General features: G+C 42.2%; 1 protein-coding gene across 1 annotated transcript; it reads left to right on the forward strand.

Annotated features, from left to right (window-relative positions):
- The first annotated feature begins 10,595 nt into the window (after window positions 1-10,595).
- Window positions 10,596-23,067, forward strand: OLFML1 (olfactomedin like 1). The gene is given in 3 exon segments (XM_056851701.1): window positions 10,596-10,892; window positions 17,868-18,159; window positions 22,289-23,067. Coding segments are annotated over 3 exon segments (1,368 nt in total).
- Window positions 23,068-24,510: the final 1,443 nt, after the last annotated feature.

Consider the following 24,510-nt stretch of genomic DNA (forward strand, 5'->3'; position numbering starts at 1 on the left):
CACTGGTGCCGCCACTGGTTTATCCAGCAATGCTGGCTGTGCTGACTAGGGAAGCTCTCTGGCTTTAGACAGGTCTTTTCACAGCCTTGCAACAGGAGTTCCATGGGCACTGCTGGAATGTACCTTTACTAGGGTTGCCAGCCTCCAGGTACTAGCTGGAGATCTCCCGTTGTTTCAACTGATCTCCAGTTGATAGAGATAAGTTCACCTGGATAAAATGGCTGCTTTGGCAATTGGACTCTATGGCATTGATGTCCCTCCCCTCCCCAAACCCCGCTCTCCTCAGGCTCCGCCCCAAAAACCTCCTGCCGGTGGCAAAGAGGGACATGTCAATTCTAACCTTGACACTGCTTAATCCCCAAATTGAACACATGAAGCTGCCTTATACTGAATCAGACCCTTGGTCCATCAAAGTCAGTACTGTCTACTCAGACCGGCAGTGGCTCTCCAGGGTCTCAGGCAGGATCTTTCACATCACCTACTTGCCTATTCCCTTTAAATGGAGATGCCAGGGACTGAACCTGGGACCTTCTGCATGCCGCGCAGATGCTCTACCACTGAGCCACGGCTCCTCCTCTCTGCAGGCTGGGTTTTTCCTTTCTTGCATGTAGGGGTTGCAGAACGCATTGTAGGGTACCCTCTCATAAGGAAACTGATCTTGTAAGGCTGCCTGCTTTTAAGATTCATCTCCCAAATTGCTGATGTCTGAAAAGTGACATTGATGCCTGCCAAATATAGTCATTGTGTGGTTTGCTTTTTTGCAAAGTTCCCTTCAGTTATGCATCAGAGAGTTTGTTGTTGTTGTTTACTGCCATAAATAATACAGGTTGAACAAAGGATTTGTCTCCATATAAATGTATAGAACACAAACAGTGGTGACTTTTGACAACTGGAAGTTCAAAGCAAAGGGTATATTTTATTTATTTATTTATTTATTTATTTATTTATTTATTTATTTATTTATTTATTGTTTTTAAAAGTTCTCTAATGCCTTTCCATTCAATTCAGGCAACCCAAGGTGGTGAACATTAAAACCGTAAAACATCTCAAATATTTAAAAAGCATTTAAAATACATACATATATACATACAAATAAATAAAACAAATAAACATATAAACACATAAAAGCATAAAAACACAGACAGGGAGGAGAGCTAATAAGAGTAGTGAGGGAACAAAAAAAGTCTTCACCACTGGTGGAAGATGATAGAGGGAGACAGGCAAATCTCCCTGGGGAGGGAGTTCCAAAGTTTCAACACTATGACCAAGACCCTTTCTCGGGTTGCTATCCATCTAGCCTCAGATGGCAGGGGCATCTGAAACAGGGCCTCTTAAGATGATCGGAGTTGTCAGGTACGTTCATACAGGAGAAGGTAGTCCTTCAGGAATGTATTTGTTTATTTCATTTATACTCTGCCTTCCTCCCCAATATGGACCCAAGGCAGCTTATATCATTCTGTCTTCCATTTCATCTCTCACAACAACCCTGTAATGTAGGTTGGGCTGAGAGCCTGTGACTGGCCCAAGCTCACTCGGCAACCTTCCAAGGGGGTTTGAACCAGGGTCTCCCCAATCCTAGCCCAATACTCTAACCACTACATCACACTGACCCCAAGCTGTATAGGGCTTTAAAGGCCAATAACAGCACTATGAATTGTGCCTAGAAGCAAGTTGAGAACTGGTGTAGATGGAACAAGACTGGAGGGGTATGGTCCCTACGACTCACTCTCGTCAGTGTTCTGGTAACCGCATTCTTACCAGCTGTAGCTTCCAAATGGTCTTCTGGACAAGGGTAGCCCCCTGTAGAGCGCATTGTGGCAATCTAATCTCTGTGTTACCAGGACATGCACCACAGTGGCAAGATCTTTCCTGCCCAGGAACAGCTGCAGCTGGCTCACCAGCTGAAGCTGGTAAAAGGGACCGCTAGCCTCTGCTGCTACTTGTTTATGGAACAGGAGGCCTGGGTCCAGCAGCACCCCCAAGTTATGAACCTGCTTCTTTAGGGTGAGTGCAACCCCATCCAGCAACAGGAAACATCCCAGATCCAAGGTCAGACTTTCCCTCCACCAGTAGAATCTGCTGGTTCCTCAAGATAGAGCTCAAGATATCACCTGCATATTGGGGGCAACTCAGCACAGATCTCTGAATGACCTCTCCCAGCAACTTCAGTTAAGCCCTGCTTCTTCCACTTCAAAGATGACCTCACGGGAAAAACCACCCATCCCCCATGCCTAGGGTTGCCAACCTCCAGGTACTAGCTGGAGACCTCCTGCTATTACAACTGATCTCCAGCCGATAGAGATCAGTTCACCTGGAGAAAATGGCTGCTTTGGCAATTAGACTCTATGGCATTGAAGTTGCTCCCCTCCCCAAACCCCACCCTCCTCAGGCTCCACCCCCAAATCTCCCACCGGTGGCGAAGAGGGACCTGGCAACCCTACCATGCCTCTTTCCTCAGAGCCTTTGCTCTTTTTATGCTAGGGTGTCCCCTGGAGGCTGTGCTGCAGTCCTCAGACAATTTTTTTGAAAAGTCAGCACAGCAGCAGAGTAGACTGGTCTTAATCGACAAGATGGAAATTCTTGGGTGTTTCCACGAGGCAAGGTGGGAGATAAATGTTGTAATTAATAAATAAATATAAATATGTTTGTGTAAAAGCATGCTAGTCTGCAATATTACTAAAAATCATTTCAAAAAAATCACCAGGCCAACAGAAATCTGTAAGAGCCCTGTGGCGCAGAGAGGTAAGCTGCAGTACTGCAGTCCAAGCTCTGCTCACGACCTGAGTTCGATCCCGATGGAAGTCGGTTTCAGGTAGCCGGCTCAAGGTTTACTCAGCCTTCCATCCTTCCAAGGTCGGTAAAATGAGTACTCAGCTTGCTGGGGGTAAAGGGAAGATGACTGGGGAAGGCAATGGCAAACCACTCTGTAAACAAAGTTTGCCTAGTAAACGTCGGGATGTGACGTCACCCCATGGGTCAGTAATGACCCCATGCTTGCACAGGGGACCTTTACCTTTACCTTTTTAGACAGAAATCAGAAGGCTTTCCTGAAGAATCTAGATTCACCATTTGAGCTAAATGCCACCCTAAGTAATGGCTTGTGCAACTGTTCAGGTACGGATTTTTTAAAAAAATTGTTTAAACTTAGTATGTCAACAAATGATGCTGCAGTTTTGCCCAGTATGCATCATACCAGACATGGGGCAGATATTATTAGCATGAACTGGGAAGAGATAGCTGCACTGATTCCGATTATCAGTGTGTTTTAAGGAACATGTAAGATATTACATTGTATTGGTGTTACTTGAGTCCATACGCTCTGCACATTTCTTTTTCTAACAGCTATATTCTCATTATTACAAATCAATTTAAAGTAACATCATAAATCAATACAGGGGGGAAAAAACTAACGTAAGCCATTGAAATGAATTAAATATGCTCTGACTTAATATCATATTTCAATGCAACAAATGTGAGATCAGCTTGATGCATCTTGAATAGCAAGTAAATGCAAAGATTAAATTTTGAGGCATGTTCGCTTTAGTGTAAGTTAGAAATGTCTCCCAAATTCAAAGGAAATCTTCAGAGCAACCACTGATTTAGCAACAAAATTTCTATCCAGCTTCCATATTTATTTGCTCTAATTTCACAACGATATCTTCACTTTACAACAAAAGAACCCGCTAGGAAAGTGAATACTGTAATATTCTTAATATTCATGTTTGTTGCCATCTTGTGGCCCAAAGACACAATAACAGTTTAGCAAACTAAGACTGAGCACGCTCTTAGGTTAAAGCCTTTTTTACTCCACGGTGCATGCCAGGCTGAGGTCTAAAGTTTGGTTACTTTGCATGTATGGTGTGGTCTCTATGCTTTAATAAAACACCAGTCACACAGGTGCTATAGCCCACCATACAGTGGGGAAAGTGAACAATTAATCTAATGCTTTTATGATGATTCCTCAACAACAAAAATTGCATCTTGTGGCTTTTTATAAACAGGATTGCCAAATGCCTGGTTATGGCGGGCAATTGCCCACCAATTAACGGGGCTGCCTGCCATCCCTCAGCTGGCCAGCGGAAGGAAGCAGGCCAGCTGAAGGGGGGCGATCCGCATGTGCACAGCACACACAGCGCAATGACATCACTTCCAGGTTTACCCTGGAAACTCCGGCATCGCGATGGGGTCGCTCTAACACATTCCTCCAAAAACTCCTTCTTGATGCCCGCACTTCCGAGGTAAACCCAGAAGTGGCATCATCATGCCGCGCTCGCGCAGATCACCCAACCGTACCCAACGAAGCTCCCACCGGTGGCTAAATGGAGTCTGGAACAAAGGTCCCAGTGACACACATGCCAAAAGGCCATAACTTATGCTTTTTAAAGGATCCCCATGATGGTTTGCACACATTTTAAATCACTGTGTGGTCATTGTCTTCCTTTGAGGTCATGAATGATCCCTTAGTTTTCCCCAGAAGCGGCATGGTGGCACAGACAATGCCAGTGGTTATTGTTGTTGTTTTTCAATTCCCACCACCACTCAGAGCAACAATGGGCAAAGAGGGCTGCCAGTGGGAAACCTGCCACAGCAGGAGGCCTCGTGCCTTCCTTGGAAATAAGAGACAGAAACCAGCTGTTTCATATTATATATGCACTGGAATCAAAATATATGCACTGGAATCAAGAAAGCACCTCTAAAAACATTATATTTATTTTCTGTATTTATTCCTTGTTTTTCATCCCAATGAGGACCCAGCGCATTGCTCCAGCGTGGTGTAGTGGTTAAGAGCAGTGGTTTAGAGCGGTAGACCCTGATGTGGAGAACTGGGTTTGATTCCCCACTCCTCCACATGAGTGGCACAGGCTAATCTGGTGAACTGGATTTGTTTCCCCACTCCTACACAGGAAGCCAGCTGGGTGACCTTGGGCAAGTCACACTCTCTCAGCCTCACCTACCTCACAGGGTGTCTGGTATGGGGAGGGGAAGGTGATTGTAAGCATGTTTGAGTCTCCCTTAAGTGGTAGAGAAAGTCGGCATTTAAAAACCAACTCTTCTTCTTCTTCTCCTCTTCCTCCTCCCCACTTGTCTATTTTATCTTTGCATCAGACCTGTAAGACCTGTAGATTAGGCTGAGAGTGGGCAACTGACCCAAGGTCACCCAGCAAGCTTCCATGGCAGAGCGTGGATTTGATCCTTGGTCTCCCACATCCTAGGCTGAAATTCTAACCACGACACCACACAAAGTCACACAGACCATGCAAATTGCTTTCAGAAAAGAACACCGCCATCAGGTATCAAGCATCCAAGCTAGGTGAATATCCTCACTCGAAATCATTGTCTGACTTGTAACTACAATTTAGGCAGGCTCTTAGTTCCTTTGGAGGTGTGAGGAAGCAGATGGACTGCACACAGGTGTAGGGGCATTATTAGCAAATGGATGGATAGAGAGTGACTGCTGTATGCATTATTGATAGAGAATCCCATTATGGCTCATCAGAGCTGATGGCTATATTACTATATCAGATTACACTGAGCACATAAAGTCAGATCTCTTAGGAGCCATCTAAATAGCATTTATAAAAGGATACAGGCTTCTGCTGTAAGCAAACATGATTTTATTTACATCTACCCCTTCGCTGCTTGTCTGGTTTATGGCATCTGTGTTGATTACCAGGAAAGGAGAGAGACGCAGACATAGAGATGAGACATCAGCGATACCAGGAAGATTAAGCTGCTTCAGCACTGGGGCTGACAGAAACGCCATTTGACTTTATACATAGTGCTTGAAAACCCTTGACATGAATGTAAGAAGCAGCAAATCATATGAACTCTCTAGGGGTTTTTAATCGCTCATCCTATGATGAAAAAACATTAGCAATTTTACATTACGTCACTTTTTCAAAAAACCCAAATGAAAAGCCATGGACTTTCCATTGCACACTGTTACGGCAAGGTGAAAACATTATTAATTGACCCTGCCTGGAGAAGAGAGACTAGTGGTGCATTTTTAAGACCCTGTAATGCTGGTCAGTTACCCCTTAGCACCCTAGAAGTAATCTGCCATATAACGATCCTGGTTGTTAGAGGTGATAAAAGTGTCATATTTCCAACTTTTCAATTCATGTTTAAGAGTGAGGTAAAGAATTTGTTTTTTGTTAAAAAGAACAACATGATGATACTCATGTTGGTTTAACTTGGAAGTGCAATCTTGTCTATGGTCATTTATGCATGGGAGTTTTATCTGAGGTTCGTTGCTCGCTGGACCCATACTTTCCTGTTGGGAATCTATGCACCAGCAGTCTCCAAGCTCAAATCAAGAAGCATTTGAATCCCTGCCCCTTGAAATGCTGCTTCGTAATTGCCTGTGGTGAGAGAAAAGTGTCCCCCCCCCCGAAAACTAAAAGCAGGGTTATCAGGTCCCTCTTTGCCACCGGAGGGAGGTTTTTGGAGCAGAGCCTGAGGACGGTGGGGTTTGGGGAGAGGAGGGACTTCAATGCCATAGACTCCAATTTCCAAAGCTGCCATTTTCTCCAGGGGAACTGATCTCTACCAGCTGGAGATCAGTTGTAATAGCAGGAGATTGCCAGCTCATACCTGGAAGTTAGCCGTAACTCATGAGTTGTCATACCTGGAGGTTGGCAACCCTACGTAAAACGGAAATTCAAATATACAAATTTTCCCTGGTTCCCCCGCCCTGGCACCACTCAGCCAGCCTGCAGCAGGACTTACCGGCAACAAACTGAGGCCCAGGCCTCTGTGGCCAGTGACACATCAATGTCACTTCTGGCTAGGGTTGCCAACTGCCAGGTAGTGGTCAAATGCAATGATCACTTGTACTGTATAATATGTAATGCTAAAGAAAAGACAGCACGTAGCTCTATATGCAAAAGTATCAAAACAGTGTATTACAATAAAGTGAAGACAATAGTGAAGTGCAAACAAAAACGTAAACACAACTAAACATAAATTCTATATACGCACAATATTGGTAACCCTTCTTAATGAGTCCAAATAAAGACTTTTAAAGGTTACACATAAGAAAGTCTTAAATAATGTCTGAAAAGACTGAGTTGCGTCTTGGCGCTTTCAAAGGAAAAATTTCCAGTTTTTTGGATGAGATGTTTGATGTTATAGATGAGATGGAAACGTCTTCCGGAATTTGTAAATGTTTTTCGCGGGGTTCCGCTTCTTCAGCCTGTAATAATGAAGTTCATAGGCGCTGCAAGTTGGGCTGCTTCTTTTCCGAACCAAGGAAAGCGCCAAGATGCAACTCAGTCTTTTCAGACATTATTTAAGACTTTCTTATGTGTAACCTTTAAAAGTCTTTGTTTGGACTCATTAAGGAGAGTTACCAATATTGTGCATATATAGAATTTATGTTTAGTTGTGTTTAAGTTTCTGTTTGCACTTCACTGTTGTCTTTACTTTATTGTAATACACTGTTTTGATACTTTTGCATATAGAGCTACGTGCTGTCTTTTCTTTAGCATAACTGCCAGGTAGTAGCAGGAGATCTCCTGCTAATTAAACTGATCTCCAGCCGATAGAGATCAGATTACCTGGAGAAAAATGGCCGCTTTGGCAATTGAATTCTATGGCATTGAAGTCCCTCCCCTCCCCAAACCCTGCCCTCTTCAGGCTCCACCCCCAAAATCTCCTGCCGGTTGTGAAGAGGGACCTGGCAACCCTACTTCCTGCACACACTGGAAGTGATATCATCATGTCACCAGCAATGTGGGGATACTCTGGTGTTTGGACCAAACCTCTATGGTAAAAACAGCTTCTACCATCGAGATTTGGCCCAAATGCCAGAGTGTCCCCAAGGTGCCAATGACATGATGGCATCACTTCTGATATGCACTGGAAGTGACATAGACATGCCACTGGCAACAGAGGCCTAGGCCCCAGTTTGCTGCCAGTAAGTTCGCACCCATCCCATCCCCCGCCGGTTGCCAGAGAATACATGGCAACCCTAGGTTGGGTCCTTCACATACCTGAAAAGAAATTAGCAGCTCTAGGCCTTCTCTCTCCTGATGCAAGCCAGACTGACTGTTGTGGGGGGGGGGCTCTTTCAGTTGGTAGTATGTGCCCATGTTCTATGACCTTTTACCCCCCCCCCCAGGCCCTAAATTTTAAACCTTGTAATAGATTAAAAATAAATAAAGTGAACATGCCATGAGTTACATACAGTGCAATCTTCAACAGACTTACACCCTCCTGAGCCCATTGACTTCAATGGAGTTAAAAGGGTGTAACTCTGTGTAGCATTACACTGTTAAAGTTGCTGTTTAATTATAAGCTTGGTCTGGAATTATAATATAAAACCTAGTTTGCCTAGAATGTATGTTTTTGGTTTGTTTGTTTTTTTTAAAAAAAAGTTTCCTCCCACTTTTTATCTGACATTAGAGGCAGGGATGGAACATGGCCAGGGTTTCTTCTGGGTTAAGGGAGGACTAACTAGTTCTTTCAACGTTGTTATATATAATAAAGTGTGTGGCTTGTGCCAATCACAACAGCTGCAGACAGATAATTTAAGAATTGACATAGGGGATTCTTCAGGAATGCAGAAAGACTTGACTTTTGAAATTAACCAAAAGGGGAGGGGGGCTGATGAGCCGCTGTATCAAAGCTGCCCCAGCCAGAGAAAACACAGAGGTCCTTTGCAGGGCAAGTTACTATATGGGGTTGCTTTGGTGAAAAAGCAGAGGAAAAGTCCCCACCCAAGTGCTTCAGACCTGTGATTTTTGTACAATCTGCTATTTAGTGACTGGCTCCACCCACTTAACCACCATTTTGTATCTGGTTGTTCTCAAGGCTCTTGTGAAAAAAATCATGCCAAGAAGCAATTGTGTAGCAAAATTTGCACAAGTTAAACTTCGAAGCAGCCTTCAAAGGCTTGACATAAAGCACATTAGAATAATCGTACCTGGCCGTCATTAGGGTTGAATAGCCACATTTGTCAAACATCAGAATGGCATGGTCTGATGCACTAACTTAAGTTGGTTCAAGGTGCTATGTGCCAAACAGAAGACCTGTGGGCATGGATTTAATAGCATCCCTTGCCAAAGGGATCCTGTCTTCCAAATGTTAGGCATATAAAAGAAAGTGTATATGTTTTAGAAGCAATCATACTTGCACAGGGACCAGGGAACTGTGAATTGGCATATGAGTGAACACTGAATTTTCCTTCTCTTCCAGAATTTTCAAAAGAGGGCAGGGACATCAGTTTTATTAGTGGGCATGCACAAATGTTTGTCATTAAACAATTCTAAGTTTTTTCTGCCATCAACGTGGGGTCAAAGGCTAAATTCTGAGTGCAGCAACACATTTTTACACATTGATCCAATAAGACATGTTTCAGAGATCTCAGTACATATGTTTCACAGATCATAAAGGCATTCACCTGGATGTGAGTATAATCTGCTTGGAGAAATGCCAGCTAAAGACATGGAGATACGCAGGATTCTATAAAGCAATAACACAGAAGTAATGTCTATAGTTATATTAAAGATGCCTTCAAAATGTTGCATCATTTATCTGGCATTTTAAACATGTATACACATGCATATAAACTAAAATGTGTAATCAAATGAGGATTCCAAAATGTAGAATTTTCCCCCTAATGCTTTAGAGCAGCACTTAAAGTGCCATAAATAACAAGTGTAGTAACTTACCTATAGTCAAAACAGCTCCCTTTTATTTTGGACTGATACAAAAGAAAGAAAAGTCACTACTGAGGTTTAGAAGCATAACCATACACAACACAGTGCTTTCCCCATGTTGCTTCAGGTTGATAAATGGCACCTTTTGCTTTGACCACCTATTTATTCACACAGCACAATTTGAATGGTTCGGGGGGGGGGTGCATCTTCCAGTATTATCTTGACCAAAGGGGTGTTCTCTCAGTCAGTTGCCTAGCATAGGAACACTTTTATAGACATTGTAGCTGAAGCAAGAACTGGAAGAGCAAGACATTGTCACAACCCAGCCTGCTCAGTCCTCAGTCTTTACCTTCTAACCCTCTCAATCTGGGATTTCTTTCTCAGTTTGATCTACCACCACAAAATAAATTTTTGAACCTGGCCCCCTTTGCATCCCAGGAGATTTATGTGTTTTGTGTAAGAGAGAAACAGAGCCCTTTCCTAAGTGTAAATCAAGCACAGGAAAACATGTGTTGCTCAACCGGTTTCCTACTTACATTTTACAGGGTTGGATCCTGTGGATATATTGTGCTAGCACAGGCAGAAGTAGACTTTTCCTGATTCAGGGGTTCCTTCCATTAGCAGATGAGCCTCTGTTGTAAGGGGAAGGCAACTTCCACCAGAGGAAACTGCTTCTACCAGTGTAATGAATCTGGGATCCGACCTATAATACGCCAACCTACCCCCAAATCTGCTTATGTTCTGTGGAGATGGAGGTTATTGAGAAGTAAGGGGAGAGGGCTGTTTTTGCTCAATCCTGCTTGCCTACATGTGCTGTTCAGCTCATTTTTAAACATCTGGACTCAATCAAAAGATCACAAGTTGGAAAGCGCTCAGCTGGCTCCCAGAAACGAACTTATCTAGCAGAGAGCTTTGCACAACTTTATTGTGTTAATGAGAGACCGTGGGAGCCCAAACAGCCATTTTAAACCATTCAACTTTTGCAGTCTTTTCCCCTCCACTCCACACTGCAGTGCCAGGAGAGAATTACATTTAAGTCTCGAGTGTTGTTCCTGGGGTGTCCCCCCCCCCCCGCAATTATTCTGAAAAAAGTTTAATGAAACAATGGCAGCTGTACCATTCAGATTCTTATTACTTTCATTCTTTACAAGTATCCTGGGAGATGCACAATATGTCATGCAAGATGTTGCACTGGTACATTACGTTGACCGACGGATTCTCTCAGTAGAGGTATGTACTGTCTTGTATGGTTTCAACAGTGCTTTATCTGAAAATTGATTTGATTTTCTTTGTTTAACAAAGTGCTTGGGTTTTTCATCAGTAACACGATGAGAGGTAAATAAACAAAGTTTTCGAACTGCCATCGGTATTGTGCACAGTTTTATTAAAGGCACAGAAGAAAAACTAAATTGTGTTTTCAGATGTATCTGTGAAATGTTTATGAAAGGAGCACAGGACAGCAATTGTTCACATTGATTTTATCAGCATGCAAACTTGGGGAAATTTACAATGGGGACAATCTTGGCGAAGTGAAGCAATTTCAAGTTCTGTTGATTTTGATGGAAAAGGAGGATATGCTTAATCTGTGTTTAACAATGGCTGAATTGTAGCCAATATTTTTAATAAAAGCAATTGGGTTTTTTCTTATCTAATCTTTAGAAAACTTGCAAGCATTTTAATAAGATTTTAATAAGAGATTGTCACAATCTGAGTTTTTGAACGCCACAAGTACTCCAAGATCTAGGGGGATTTAAATGTGTCCACTTTAAAAAACAGCAAGAAGGTACTTTAAAAATTCTGATATTCTATGAATCATGAGCCAGTAAGTGAAATAGAGATCCTCTCCCTTTCCCCTGAGCCCTGAAAAGCTGCTCCTCAAGAGACTTTCAGGAATGGAGATACAGCGGGAGAGGGGGGTGTTTTGCAGCAAGAAGAGGGAATCACCAGAAATTTTTCTACACAGTCTCTTGAGTGAACTCTTGCTCCAGGCTTTTTAACCTCCATGCTGTGAACTAGACATGTTTTGTCAATGTAACAAACATAAAACAATTTTTAATAAGTATTTCTACAACGAATTGGCTTTCAACGTAAAAACAGGAACAAAAAAGAGCAATTTGTTGAAATCACATGCTCTACTGATTCAATTTACTCCAGTTGGCTTAAATGGGAGTTCTGATAGACTAGACCTCCAATTCCGTTTTCCCATTCTGAGCACAGAATGGAAGTTACCATTTGGGTATGTTTTTTGTTTTTTTTAATTTGGGACTATACCGTCATATCTCAGAGAAAGACCATTTAGTATGTACTGGCTGCTGTCCAGACATGGAAGAATACTCGGTTGTACCCGCAGGTGCTACTTTGCCAGGATAATGGCATTTCCATTTGCAGAGGAGGTGAGGGTAATTTCTGCCAACTCCCCCCTTTCACTGCAGATCCCAGCTTAGCCCCCCATGAGGGTCCACTGACCCCCCCCCCACCCCAGGAACAGAATTTCAGAGGGCTCAGTAGTCTGCAGTAGGAAGGGCAAAGCAGGGAAGTCCCACTCTACCAGCTTCACTCCACTGGCTCTGGACCCAACCAGAGTCCCCACTTATTTTCTGGCAGGACTTCACAGCAACTTGACGGGCCGGCCAGCCAAACCGGCCAAATCTTTACCTGGTCAATTTTAGTATGTCAGGCAGCTATTAATAGCCCCCAAATTGTACCACAACAATGGCAATGAGCCCTACACTATCTTGTTCAAAGGGCCCACAATTTGCACTGCATGGATAAGGTTGCCAACCTCCAGGTACTATAAACAAACAAACAAAACTTATGCTTTAATGAATATAGTCAATAGCAAAAAACAGCACACAGGCTCAATTTTAATAGTCTATTATTAAATAAATTTTAACCTAATGTACATATCCTAACAATTGTTATACTACAAAAAGTGACAAATATTAGATACAATGATGACACTGACAATATATAGTCCGTCCAAAGTTACAAGATAAGACGTCCAAAGATATAGTCCATACACATAGGGTCCACTTGAATCTTCTTTAAAGAGCTGAATAGCCTGGCCAACAGACTGATAACGGGCAAAAACGCACGGTCGCTTTATCCTCCTTTAATCCCTGTTTTAGCCAGGATCGAAAACACATTAGGTGAAACGCATGCGTTCGATCCTGGCTGAATCCTGGCTGAAACAGGGATTAAAGGAAGATAAAGCAACCATGCATTTTTGCCCAATAACACAGGAAATGTGTCCACCGGTTCAGATCAACATTTTCTCCAAGAAAAAGGCTTCATCAGCCTTCTATCCAATATTTACAAAATACCGCTGAGGGTTCTAACAGTTTAACCATCTTCCAGAAATCATGAGGTACTAGCTGGAGATCTCCTGCTATTACAACTGATCTCCAGTCGATAGAGATCAGTTCACCTGGATAAAATGGCCATTTTGGCCATTGGACTCTATGACATTGAAGTCCCTCCCCTCCCCAAACCCCACCCTCCTCAGGCTCCACCCCAAAACCTCCCACTGGTGGTGAAGAGGGACCTGGCAACCCTATGCATGGACAAGACATAGAGGATGACAGAAGTCAGGAAATGGCAGTTATTAATGACTATTAGAAGACAGTAAAGAAGCAGGGAAGGAGGTGGCAGTGTAGTGAAATGTAATCTTAATTAAGAGATTGGAACACAGGAGGAGCAACTAAACAGGAAACAAGGGGACTGAGAGAGATAGAGCAAGCAGGCACTAGGCAGGAACTGTTGACTTTCCTTTGTATTATAGAAGTTAAATAAATACTTTGTTGTACCAATACCTGAAGTCCCTGGCATTAATAAGACAGGCAGGGTGAGGCCAAGACTGGAACTATCAGTTGAAAATGTTAAGGTGAGAAATCGGTCATCATGTGATCTTGTATCATGACTTGCTGCCACTTGTCTTCCTGGCAGTTATGCCCAAATGGAAAGCAAACTGGAAGATCATAGGAATTAACAGTGCCATCCAGAGCAGATTTACACCCTTCTAAGCCCACTGAGTTCAGATGACTTAGAAGGGTGTAACTGTTTAGGATGGCACTTGCCAGTCTTTTTCCTGTTGATCCATGGACTGAGTGTGTATTTTCTCATATCAAAGAGTTCAGAAACAGCCAAATCAGTCCTGAAATAACCATACTGATTCAGATCTAAAAGCATGCATACAATCTGTTCTCCTATTTTCAAGAGAGAAAGGTAGAAAAAGACCTTTTCCCTCCCCTCTCTCCCTCACATGTCCATGGCAAGCTAAAATGCAGGAAGAAAGGGTGAGAGATCTATATGCAGAGCTGCAGCTCTCACTAACAGGGCTCAGCAGACTCTTTTCTTTGGCTCCATCCCTTGCATCTGTGAAACATCTGGACTAGAAGGGGCCTCACTGGTATCTCCTGCCAGCAGAGGAGCTACCATTTTTGCTGCTTCTTGGAAAGAAATTATTAGGCTATAGTGAAATTTTGGTGTCAGCTGTTGCCCAACTGTCTTATCAAGTCCACAGCAGAGAAACTGTTTGCTGGTAAACATAAAAACGTTTATGCCCTGTTCTAAAGCATCTAAGATATTTTGACCTAAAAACATGAAGCCCAGATTTATTTGAAAATATGGATATCATACAGATACACCCACCAAGGAGCCAAGACTGCTCACATCTCCCGATGCAGACAGTATTCTTATTCGTTTAGTTAACGTGGGAAACAGCCCTCACTCTGAGGGGAATTTGCAGAGTTTAGGGCCCTGGAAAGATGGCAAAAGAAGTGAACTTGGTGGGGGGGGGAATATGAGATGTGGATTTGATGAGGGAAAATAAAAAGGGGGAAACAAAAGATTTTGTTGCCAACTGCCAGGTAGTGGAAGATATTACAGCACACTTGCTCAATGTTATTCTAATCAAAGCAAAAAAAATTAACCATCAATAGTGTCTATTCTTTTTTAGTGTTTTCAAAATACAACAATGTTACTTGCACACTTTAGATATTATATACAAATATATAACTTGATGTAAAAGAGTGTCCATTGAGTGTTATGTTTTGCTTTATTTGATTTTGTTTGTACTTTGTATATAATATCTAAAGTGTGCAAGTAACATTGTTGTATTTTGAAAACACTAAAAAAGAATAGACCCTATTGATGGTTAAAAAAAAATTTTTTTTTATTAGAATAACATTGAGCAAGTGTGCTGTAACATCTTCCAATAATTATATCAGCACAGAGGTGGGTTTTTCTTTATTTTTATTTTTTTAATTATTTTTATTTATATAGTTGAGGGGTACAGGAAAAGAAAAAAGGGATGGGGTAAACGTTGACGTTATAAAAACAATACAGTGTTGTAAAATGATTTCTAAATAAAATATAATTACAGAATATCTTTAATTTGTTGTTCTTGCATCAGGCTGATTTCTTATATTTTTAAAAAATTCATATTTTACTTAGCAGATAGTTGAAATAAAAAAATATAATACAGAATTTGTTATAATATTTAAACATACTTCGTTTGTGTTAGTTATATTTCATGTAAGTATAGAAAAACGCCCACTTCTCCTCGAATTGCTCAGTGGATTCACTAGGTTTAGGATTTAGTTCAAAAGTCATTTTAGCCATGGTTGCATATTCCAGGAGTTTTTCTTTCCAATCATCAATTTCAGGTATGTGGGTTTGTTTCCAGGTTCTTGCTAAAATTATTCTGGCAGCTGTTGTAGCATATTTGAAGACATCATGCAATTTCAGAGGTAAACTTGACGGTACTATACTGAGTAGATAAAATTTTGGATCAAATGTAAACTTCATATCTAACATCATCTGTAATTCTCGATGAATTCTTTTCCAGTATAGTTGTAGTTTTGGACACGTCCACCAAACATGAAAATAAGAGCCGTCTGATTCTTGACATTTCCAACATGCACCTTTTTTCCCTGGAGTTGTCATCTGGGAAAGCATATTTGGAGTCAACTACCATCTGTAGAAAGTTTTGTACCAATTTTCTTTCACTTCTTGACAGACAGTGTATTTCAATTCAGAAGAGCAAAGTTTTTCCCATAGGTCCAGATTAATCATTTCTCCGAAATTTTGCATCCACTTTATCATGTTTGTTTTCACTTGTTCTTCTTCTGTATCATATTTCAGAAGAAGCTTGTATATTTTTCCTAAGACATGTGAGTCATTTTTAGATATTAACTGCTCAAATTCTGTTAGTTCACGAAATGGTTGTGGGTAGGAACAGTCTTTTTGCAAATTGGACCTCAATTGTAAATAAGTTAACCAATTCAGCTTTTGAAATTTTTCTTGAATTTTAGTCATGGTCTTAATTTCTCCCGTGGGCTCTATCATGTCATTGTAGGTAAAATGAACACCCGGTTTCAGTTTAACGTTATCATGGTAAGCTTCAGTTGGTGACATTATGGGTGGCGGAGAAGGACTTATTCTCTTTTTATATCTTTTCCACACTTTCAGTAACACTTTTTTGACATCGCAGTCTTCTGATACTTTATCTTTTTGGATCTCCTGCTAATACAACTGATCTCCAGCCGATAGAGATCAGATCACCTGGAGAAAAATGGCCGCTTTGGCAATTGGACTGTATGGCATTGAAGTCCCTCCCCTCCCCAAACCCCGCCCTTCTCAGGCTTCACCCAAAAAATCTCCCGCCGGTGGCAAAGAGGAACCTGGCAACCCTACACTTAGGGTTGCCAACTCCAGGTTGGGAAATACCTGGAGATTTTGGGGGTGGAGGCTGAGGAGGGCTGGGTTTGGAGAGGGGTGGGACTTCAATGCCATTCAGTCCAATTGCCAAAGGGGCCATTTTCTTCAAGGGAACTGATCTCTATCGGCTGGAGATCAGTTGTAATAGCAGATCTCCAGCCACCACCTGGAGTCTGGCCAAAACCAATTCTATAAACATCCAGTCTCTGAGGGTGACATTTTCTTTTTTGTAATGTTCATGTTCTTGTGGAACTTTATTACACATAAGTGCAGTCAGGTGGGGTTTTTTATCATTAGCTTGGGCCATTCCGATGAACATCGTTGATACCTATTACTAAGTGGAAGCTTCAGGTTGACAAAGTGAGGCATTCTAAATTGTTTTAGATTGTGTCAACAGTCCAATAGTAGATTGCTTTTAAAAGAACACTTTTCTCTATTACTCTTTCTGATATATTAGTTGATTGTTATCCTGTCCCTTCTCAGACTGCGTGAGCATTTAACAAGTCAAAGAGTCCATTTCCATACAAGCCAGCTTATATGCTTATCCAGGCCATGGATTTTCTTCTTACAGCAAAGAAGCAGAAATCTACGGCCCACTCCAACATAGGAATAATGTAATGTGTAGTGCAGGAGGTCTCGATAGAGGCTCAATTCATGTCACTTTCCCCCTTAAAACGGGCTGTGTGAGGAGGAACTCATGTGAATTAGACCTCCATGGGCACAAGCCTCTGTTTGGGGTGCCTGATTCAAAGGGTTGCCAGCTCTGGGTTGGGAAATACCCGGATATTTTGGGGGTGGAGTCTGAGGAGGGCAGGGTTTGGAGAGGGGAGGGACTTCAATGCTATAGACTCCAATTGCCAAAGTGGCCATTTTCTCCTGGGGAACTGATTTCTATCACCTGGAGATCAGTCGTAATAGTGGGAGATAGCCAGCCACCACCTGGAGGTCGGCAACCCTACTGATTCATAGGTTAGATTATATGCATAATGTGTGTACCTGCTGTTCATTAATGGACAGACAAACGTTGCCTGCAGAAGCACTGGGGCTAGTTTGGCACCACCTGTACAAATGTGCATTCCAAGTGCATAGTTCCAGCAGCAATCTTTAGTTAAGGCAATTGGTGACATGCCACTGAAAGAAAACACACAATGCACCATGGTGAACCAGCACGCTACAGTGAGCATCACATATCATGGAGCAGCATGTTCTGACATGTTCAAGGTATAAGGCCCAACAACCCGGTTTAAAAAAAAAAAAACATGGCGCTCTCTCATATAGAATTATTATGAAGTAGCTTGGTCCCATGGCAGATTTATGCTGATCTTCAAGAAACCAGGGCTGTCAACAGAAAACATTAAAGCTGTGCTTTAATAATGGCTATATGCAGATGAATGTCAAATGTGCAGATATAGTTACCTCATCTGAAATGGAAACAAATCTTGGTATTTGATATAACGGTATTATCCATCTGTGTTCTAACTAAAGAACAGGCTGGAGAAGTGCAATAGAGATATAGCGGACTTCGTACAAGAATTTCGGGAGTTCTCTAAGAGGATGATGTCTCGCCTGGAAGGACTCAACATTTTAAAAGCAGAACTTAAAAATGACGTGGACTATTTGCTAACAAGAGTGGAAAGAGCTCAAAGGGATATTGACTACTTTGAATCAGCAAAAGAATCTTCTAATCCATGCGTGGAAATAGATGAAGACCTTGTGGAGCAGCAGTTAATTGAAGAGGAAGAGTCCAAAAGGAAAGTCAAGCTCATGCTTAATGCAAGTAAGAGCAGTTTATCCCCAAATTTATAATTCGGTCCTTCAGTAGTAGTAGTAGTAGCAGCAGCAGCAGTAGTAGTAGTAGTAGTAATAATAATAATAATACATCAGTGATGAATACATCTTGATTCTCCTGGTATGAATCTGAGAGTCTCATGATATTGCATACTACATTCCACACTATCATGTGAACTTGATTCTTGACAGCTACTTGGCAAAAATCTCTGGCAAAGTCCCAAATAAAATGTTTTGGATGTCTCATAAATTGATGTTGAAATGCCAAAAACCTGGGACATATTCTAACTAAACAGGATTGTGAGAAGAGCAATGAATTATTCACCAATAATAATTTTCTGTCTTGGGCATGTTCTTTTCCCGTCAGAAAATGAACCAACTATTGTAAAACTGTAATTTCTGTATAATCTATGAATCTCAGCCAAAGCCATTTTGGAAGATTCCTACATCTGGGTGACCTTTCAAAAATTAATTGTGCTTCACTTTCAGCACATATTTTTCCATGGGCTGCCCTTAAGAAGTGTTTGGAAACCTCAGTTGGCACAGAATGCTGCTGCCAAGATGTTGACTGCAGTGGGGCATAGGGACCATATCACTCCAGTCTTGGCCCATCTACACTAGCCCCCAATTTGTTTCCATGCACAATTCAAGGTCCTGACATTCGAAGCCCTATATGGGTTGGGACTGACATATCTGAAGTACCGCCTATTCCTTTATGAACCTGCCTGACCCCTAGGGTTGCCAGGTCCCTCTTCACCACTGGCGGAAGGTTTTTGGGGTGGAGCCTGAGAAGGGCGGGGTTTGGGAGGGGAGGGACTTCAGTGCCATGGAGTCCAATTGTCAAAGGGGCCATTTTCTCCAGGTGAACTGATCTCTATCGGCTGGAGATCAGTTTTAATAGCAGGAGATCTCCAGCTAGTACCTGGAGGTTAGCAACCCTAGTGACCACTATGGTCCTCTTTGGAGGCCCTGCTTTGGGTGCTGTGACTTCTGAGATAAGGAGGGTGGGAACCCAGGAGAGGGCCTTCTGGGTCAGGCACCAAGGTTCTGGAATTATCTCCCCAGGTAGATTTGTCTGTCCCCTTCTGTTGCCATTTTCTGCCACGGGGTGCAGACTTTTTTGTTTCATTTGGCATTCCCTTAATGATCCCTCCTTCCTAACCAATGTTTTTATGTTTTGTATGTGTTTTAAGTCTGTTTTTAAATAGTTTTAATGATGTGGTTTTAAGAGGTGGGTTGATTCTAATGGTTTTAGTGATTTTATCTTATATGTTTTAAATTGTTAGCCTCCTTGGTGGCCCTTGTAAGGGCAGAAAAGCAGGACAACATCCCATAAACAAACAAACAAACAAACAAATAACATGGCCAATCCATTTTAACCTAACATAAAAATCCTTTGTACAACCTATGTTTCAATCCTGACATGGCCCATAAATATGCCTTAAGATTTTTCAGTCAAGGAATGTGGGGATTTTAACAAATATTAAATCTGGGTGTTCTACTTGTTTTTGAGAATCCCCCTCCCCAAATGTGCACTTTATTCTATTTTCATGTAACAGTCTATAAATTTTGTTTATTTGATGTTTTAAATTTAGGCTTCTAAACACTGACATGTATGTTTTAAACATGCTTTATTGATATGTCCAATTTCCTGAGGAAAATTATCATTTTAATTAGAGGTGAAAGTTGTCCCCCCCCCCAGATTTCAATTATTTTTCAGGGATTGGTATAAAAGGGGACTAACATATTTGCCTATTGAATGCTTTCTTCCCTCTGAATAGGTTTTGTTTCCCTTCAATGATCTCTGACTGCCTGGGGTCATCTACATAAGCAATGCAGACAGCAGAATCACTCCAAGTCATTTACGTCTGCCCTATAACCAAATGACTTCATCCTGTTAACTGCATTATGTCTGACTGGCTGTGTTTAATCTAGGAAAGAGAGAAAAGCCATAACCAGAAAGAAAAACCAGAGCAGCAGATCAGTCAAATAAAAGCAGTGGACAGTATTATTTTTTTATAAAGATGGACATTCACATATTAAAAAAATGTCTGAGGAATATTTCTGCCTCTGCACCCACAAGTGCTACTTTTGACTTGAGAATCAAAAAAAGTAAACATTGGTGCAGCCCTACTAGTTATGTCCCCAAACATCTGAATGGCAGGGGACTCTCTTTCCCTCTTCCTGTCCTGCAACAGCAGCACCCCAAATATAAGGATCGCTTGGAAACATAGTTCTTCAGGGCTCCTGAGCCTATTGGGCTCTGAAGCCCGGGAGAACTACACTTCCCAAGCTCTTAGCACCTGGAACGGCGCTGCTGTAGTGCAGCAACGGAGCAAAGAGGGGAGACTTGGCTGTTCCTGCTATCAGGGAAGTCTGGGAGAAGAGAAGGCAGAGGCAGGGAAGAGAAGAGAGGTGGGGTTTGTGGTTCAGCAAACTCAAATATGAGCCCAGGTCCACATTTCATGAACAGGGGGAGTTTGGAGTACAATTAAAATGTCACCTCCTTGTTCAAAGGCTGCTTTGTGCTCTTCGGGATCACTGATCTTTGGATTCAGAGGTTGCAATGGCTAGAACTGTTACTTGCCCTACCTACTCTCCATTGGGTCTGATGTGATTTAAAGTAACCCACAACTTTAGAAACTTTCAGGACTATTAGTCATCTCCTGCCTTTAAACATAAGCATTAGCCCCTAGAATCCAAGAATACAACCTCTAACAGTGGATGGAAATATACCTCCTTCAATACAACCCAAAACGATAGTAATGATCGAGGTTGTTCCATAGAAAGCCTGTTCCATAAAATCTTCTGCTACAGCTTCCTGGCCTGAGAGCTTGTTTACTCTATTTGGCTGGAAATGATATAGTATATTAAAAGACATTCTTTAAACTTCAGACAGAATCTCTTCTCAATCAGTATTGCACTTGGCAAGCCTGTTATTTACTCGAGTAAATAGCACAATAAAGTGTTTGCCAGAAAACATGGCTCTTGGACAAAAAATACTTATCCTGGATTTGAGCAAGAGCTGGGACGGTCAACAGTATGCTCAGCATACTAATCTAGAGTCAGGACATCCGGGATAAAGATACAAATGTTGAGTAAATGAGCTGGAAAAAAATGTGCATGTGAGAGTGGCTGAAGCTTTCCTCCTCCCTAGGGTTGCCAACCTCCAGGTACTAGCTGGAGATCTCCTGCTATTACAACTGATCTCCAGCCGATAGAGATGAGTTCAACTGGAGAAAATGGCCACTTTGGCCATTGGACTCGATGACATTGAAGTCCATCCCCTCCCCAAACCCCGCCCTCCTCGGGTTCTACCCCAAAAACCTCCCGCTAGTGGTAAAGAGGGACCTGGCAACCCTACTCCTCCCTCACTTACCTCATCAAGTTCCTTTGATCACTCTTCTTCCTGGGCTGGTTCTTTTCCTGTATTGCAGCTCAGATCGAAGAAAAGAGTTACAAATGACAGGGCACAGCACAGTAAGGTGGCAGCTAGGGTTGCCAACCTCCAGGTGGTGGCTGGGGATCTCCCGCTATTTCAACTGATCTCCAGGCGACAGAGATCAGTTCCCCTGGAGAAAATGGCTGCTTTGGCAATTGGACTCTATGGCATTGAAGTCCTTCCCCTCCCCAAACCCTACCCTTCTCAGGCTACACCCCCAAAACCTCCAGGTATTTTCCAATGCGGAGCTGGCAACTCTAGTGGCAACAAGTGCGAGGTGTACTTATAGGTCTCACCTGCATGGTCTACGTCACATTAAAAAAAATTGGAGTCCCCCACACTGACTTTATATATGACTAGGGAAGACACCTGAATACATACATGTGACTTTCTCGTCATGTCTGCATTTGACTCTACGAAAATCCTGTGTATAGGTATAGCTGATGTAATAAAGCTGGCTTTGGAGCAGCTATTCATGTCCCCATTTTTGCAGGTGTTTCTCTGAAACAAAACTTAAACCAATTATAATACATGATGGTGATGATGTAGACACCTTTGGGATACAGTTTCTGGTTGCCTCAACTGCTGGAGGGGCAGAGTATTTAAATATTAAAGCAGGGACAGTGTGGAGCATCTACTGACCTTTCCCCCCTCATTCGATTTCTTTTTCTGAAAGGTTGCAGCTACATGCTTGCTGGCATCAAATCCCTAAAGATAGTAAAGAAGGCTGGAGACACTGACGGCTCATGGTTGAAAGACCCAGGCAAGAATTACCAGAAGATTTACTTCTTAACTGGGACAAAGAACAAAATTGCTTTCGAGTTTGCAAACATGCGTGTTTTCACTGAAAGCGGCGAGACGCAATCTGCTCGGAGGGTTACCCTTCCCTTTCCCTGGCAAGGAACAGGCCATACCATATATAATGGTTTTCTCTTTTACCATAGACACGGCTCCTCAAACGAGCTAATCAAATTCAATATTCAAAACAGGAACAAAACCGGCCAGATGCTGCTGTCAGGTGTGGGTGAAACACCTGCCTATGGTCTCAATCCTTCTACTAAAATCGACCTGGCTGTGGATGAGTTGGGATTGTGGGCAATCTACACAGAATCGGATACTCACGGGAAACTAGTCATTACTAAAATTGACCCCGAAACCATGACTGAGGAGCACACCTGGGACACCCCCTGTAAAAGCCAGAATGCCGAAGCTGCTTTCATGATGTGTGGTGCGCTGTACGTTTTGTACAACTCACCCGCCGGAGGCACATCTCGCATCGAGTGCATTTATGACACTTTACAAATGATCAGTCCACATGAAGTCCCCCTGCTTCATTTCCCTAAACGTCAGACAAGGCATTCCATGGTGCACTATAACTCCAGGGAAAAGCAGCTCTTTGCCTGGGATAACGGGTCCCAGGTGATTTACAAATTCCTGACCAAGCAAAAAAGCTAAACAAGCAAACACACATCAATATTATAAAGAATTTGTAAATGCTAAACTAAGAAATAAAGGGAACAGAATGTACTTGTTTTTTTCCCTATTTGCTCATATTTTAGACTTAATTTTACAGCCATTGTGCTTTTAAGAGCTAGTGTGGTGCAGTGGTTAAGAGCGGTGGTTTGGAACGGTGGACGCTAATCTGGAGAACCGGGTTTGATTCCCCACTCCTCCACATGAGCGGCAGACTCTAATCTGGTGAACCAGGGTTGATTTCCCCACTCCTCCACATGCAGCCAGCTGGGTGACCTTGGACTAGTCACAGCTCTCTTCGAACTCTCTCAGCCTCACCCACCTCACAGGGTGTCTGTTGTGGGGAGGGGAGGGGAAGGTGATTGTAAGCCAGTTTGATTCTTCCCTAAGTGGTAGACAAAGTCGGCATATAAAAACCAACTCTTCTTCTTCAAAAAGAAAATTTGCAGCCTGGTCCCAAGATCCATGAAAGCAGCTCTGCTCAAGGCAGACTATCCCCCTCTTTCCAAAGAGACAATTTGCAGGAGGGAAGAAAAAATGGCTTCCTAAATGCATCACCAAGTATGTAACCTGTTCCTGTGCTTGTGGATTTCAGTCCAGGTTTTCCACTGAACACACTTGGGGCTTTGGCTGCAGATGATCTCCAAGCAATAAACTCCTGTATCCACAGTAGGGGAACAGCCATGGACAGCAGCTCATTTAATTGTGTGGGCTGCCCTCTCTGAAATGGGACCTGTGTATAAAATTCTGATTACTCTTCTTGTCATATTGCCTAATGCTGGTGCCTTTTAAATAGCATACAGGGATTAACCCTAAATTCCAGAACAGATTCCCTGTTGTCCATTCTATGTAATGTCATAATTAACTGAGAGCTCGTCAATGTAGAGGATATATTTTGTTAAATGTTCAATAAAGGTTTATACATTGGCATGCAAGAAGACTTTGTGCATTGAAAAATATCTGTATTCCAATTCCAAAATGAAATTATTTGATGGGGGGGAGGGGGAGAGATGAATTGTACATTTCAACAGATGGATAAGATTTTTTAAATGAAAAAAAAATGGTTGTTCTCTCTAAAAATAACTTCTACTGAAGAGTCAGATACCAGGAAATGATCTTCAAAGGTATAAGGATATGATTCTGTCCAGAGTTTTATGCTCCTTTAATCAATATCAAAGAAGATTAAAAAAAAAAAACCTTCTTCCCAATATGACCTTCCTTCCCAATATGACCTCGTGTTTCTACTATCCATGCTTTTCTTGGATGTTTATGTTGGATGTTGCCCACATTCTAGCTAAATCCATTATTAAATACAGACTAATATATGCCATTGCAACCACTGATTGTTCCACGCAATTACATTCATTCTTTTTGGTGACACGGAATGCTAATTCAAACTATGCAGCAAACCAATTGAATGCTTGT

The sequence above is a fragment of the Euleptes europaea genome, chromosome 6 (genome assembly GCF_029931775.1).
Source record: "Euleptes europaea isolate rEulEur1 chromosome 6, rEulEur1.hap1, whole genome shotgun sequence".
Lineage (NCBI taxonomy): Eukaryota > Metazoa > Chordata > Lepidosauria > Squamata > Sphaerodactylidae > Euleptes > Euleptes europaea.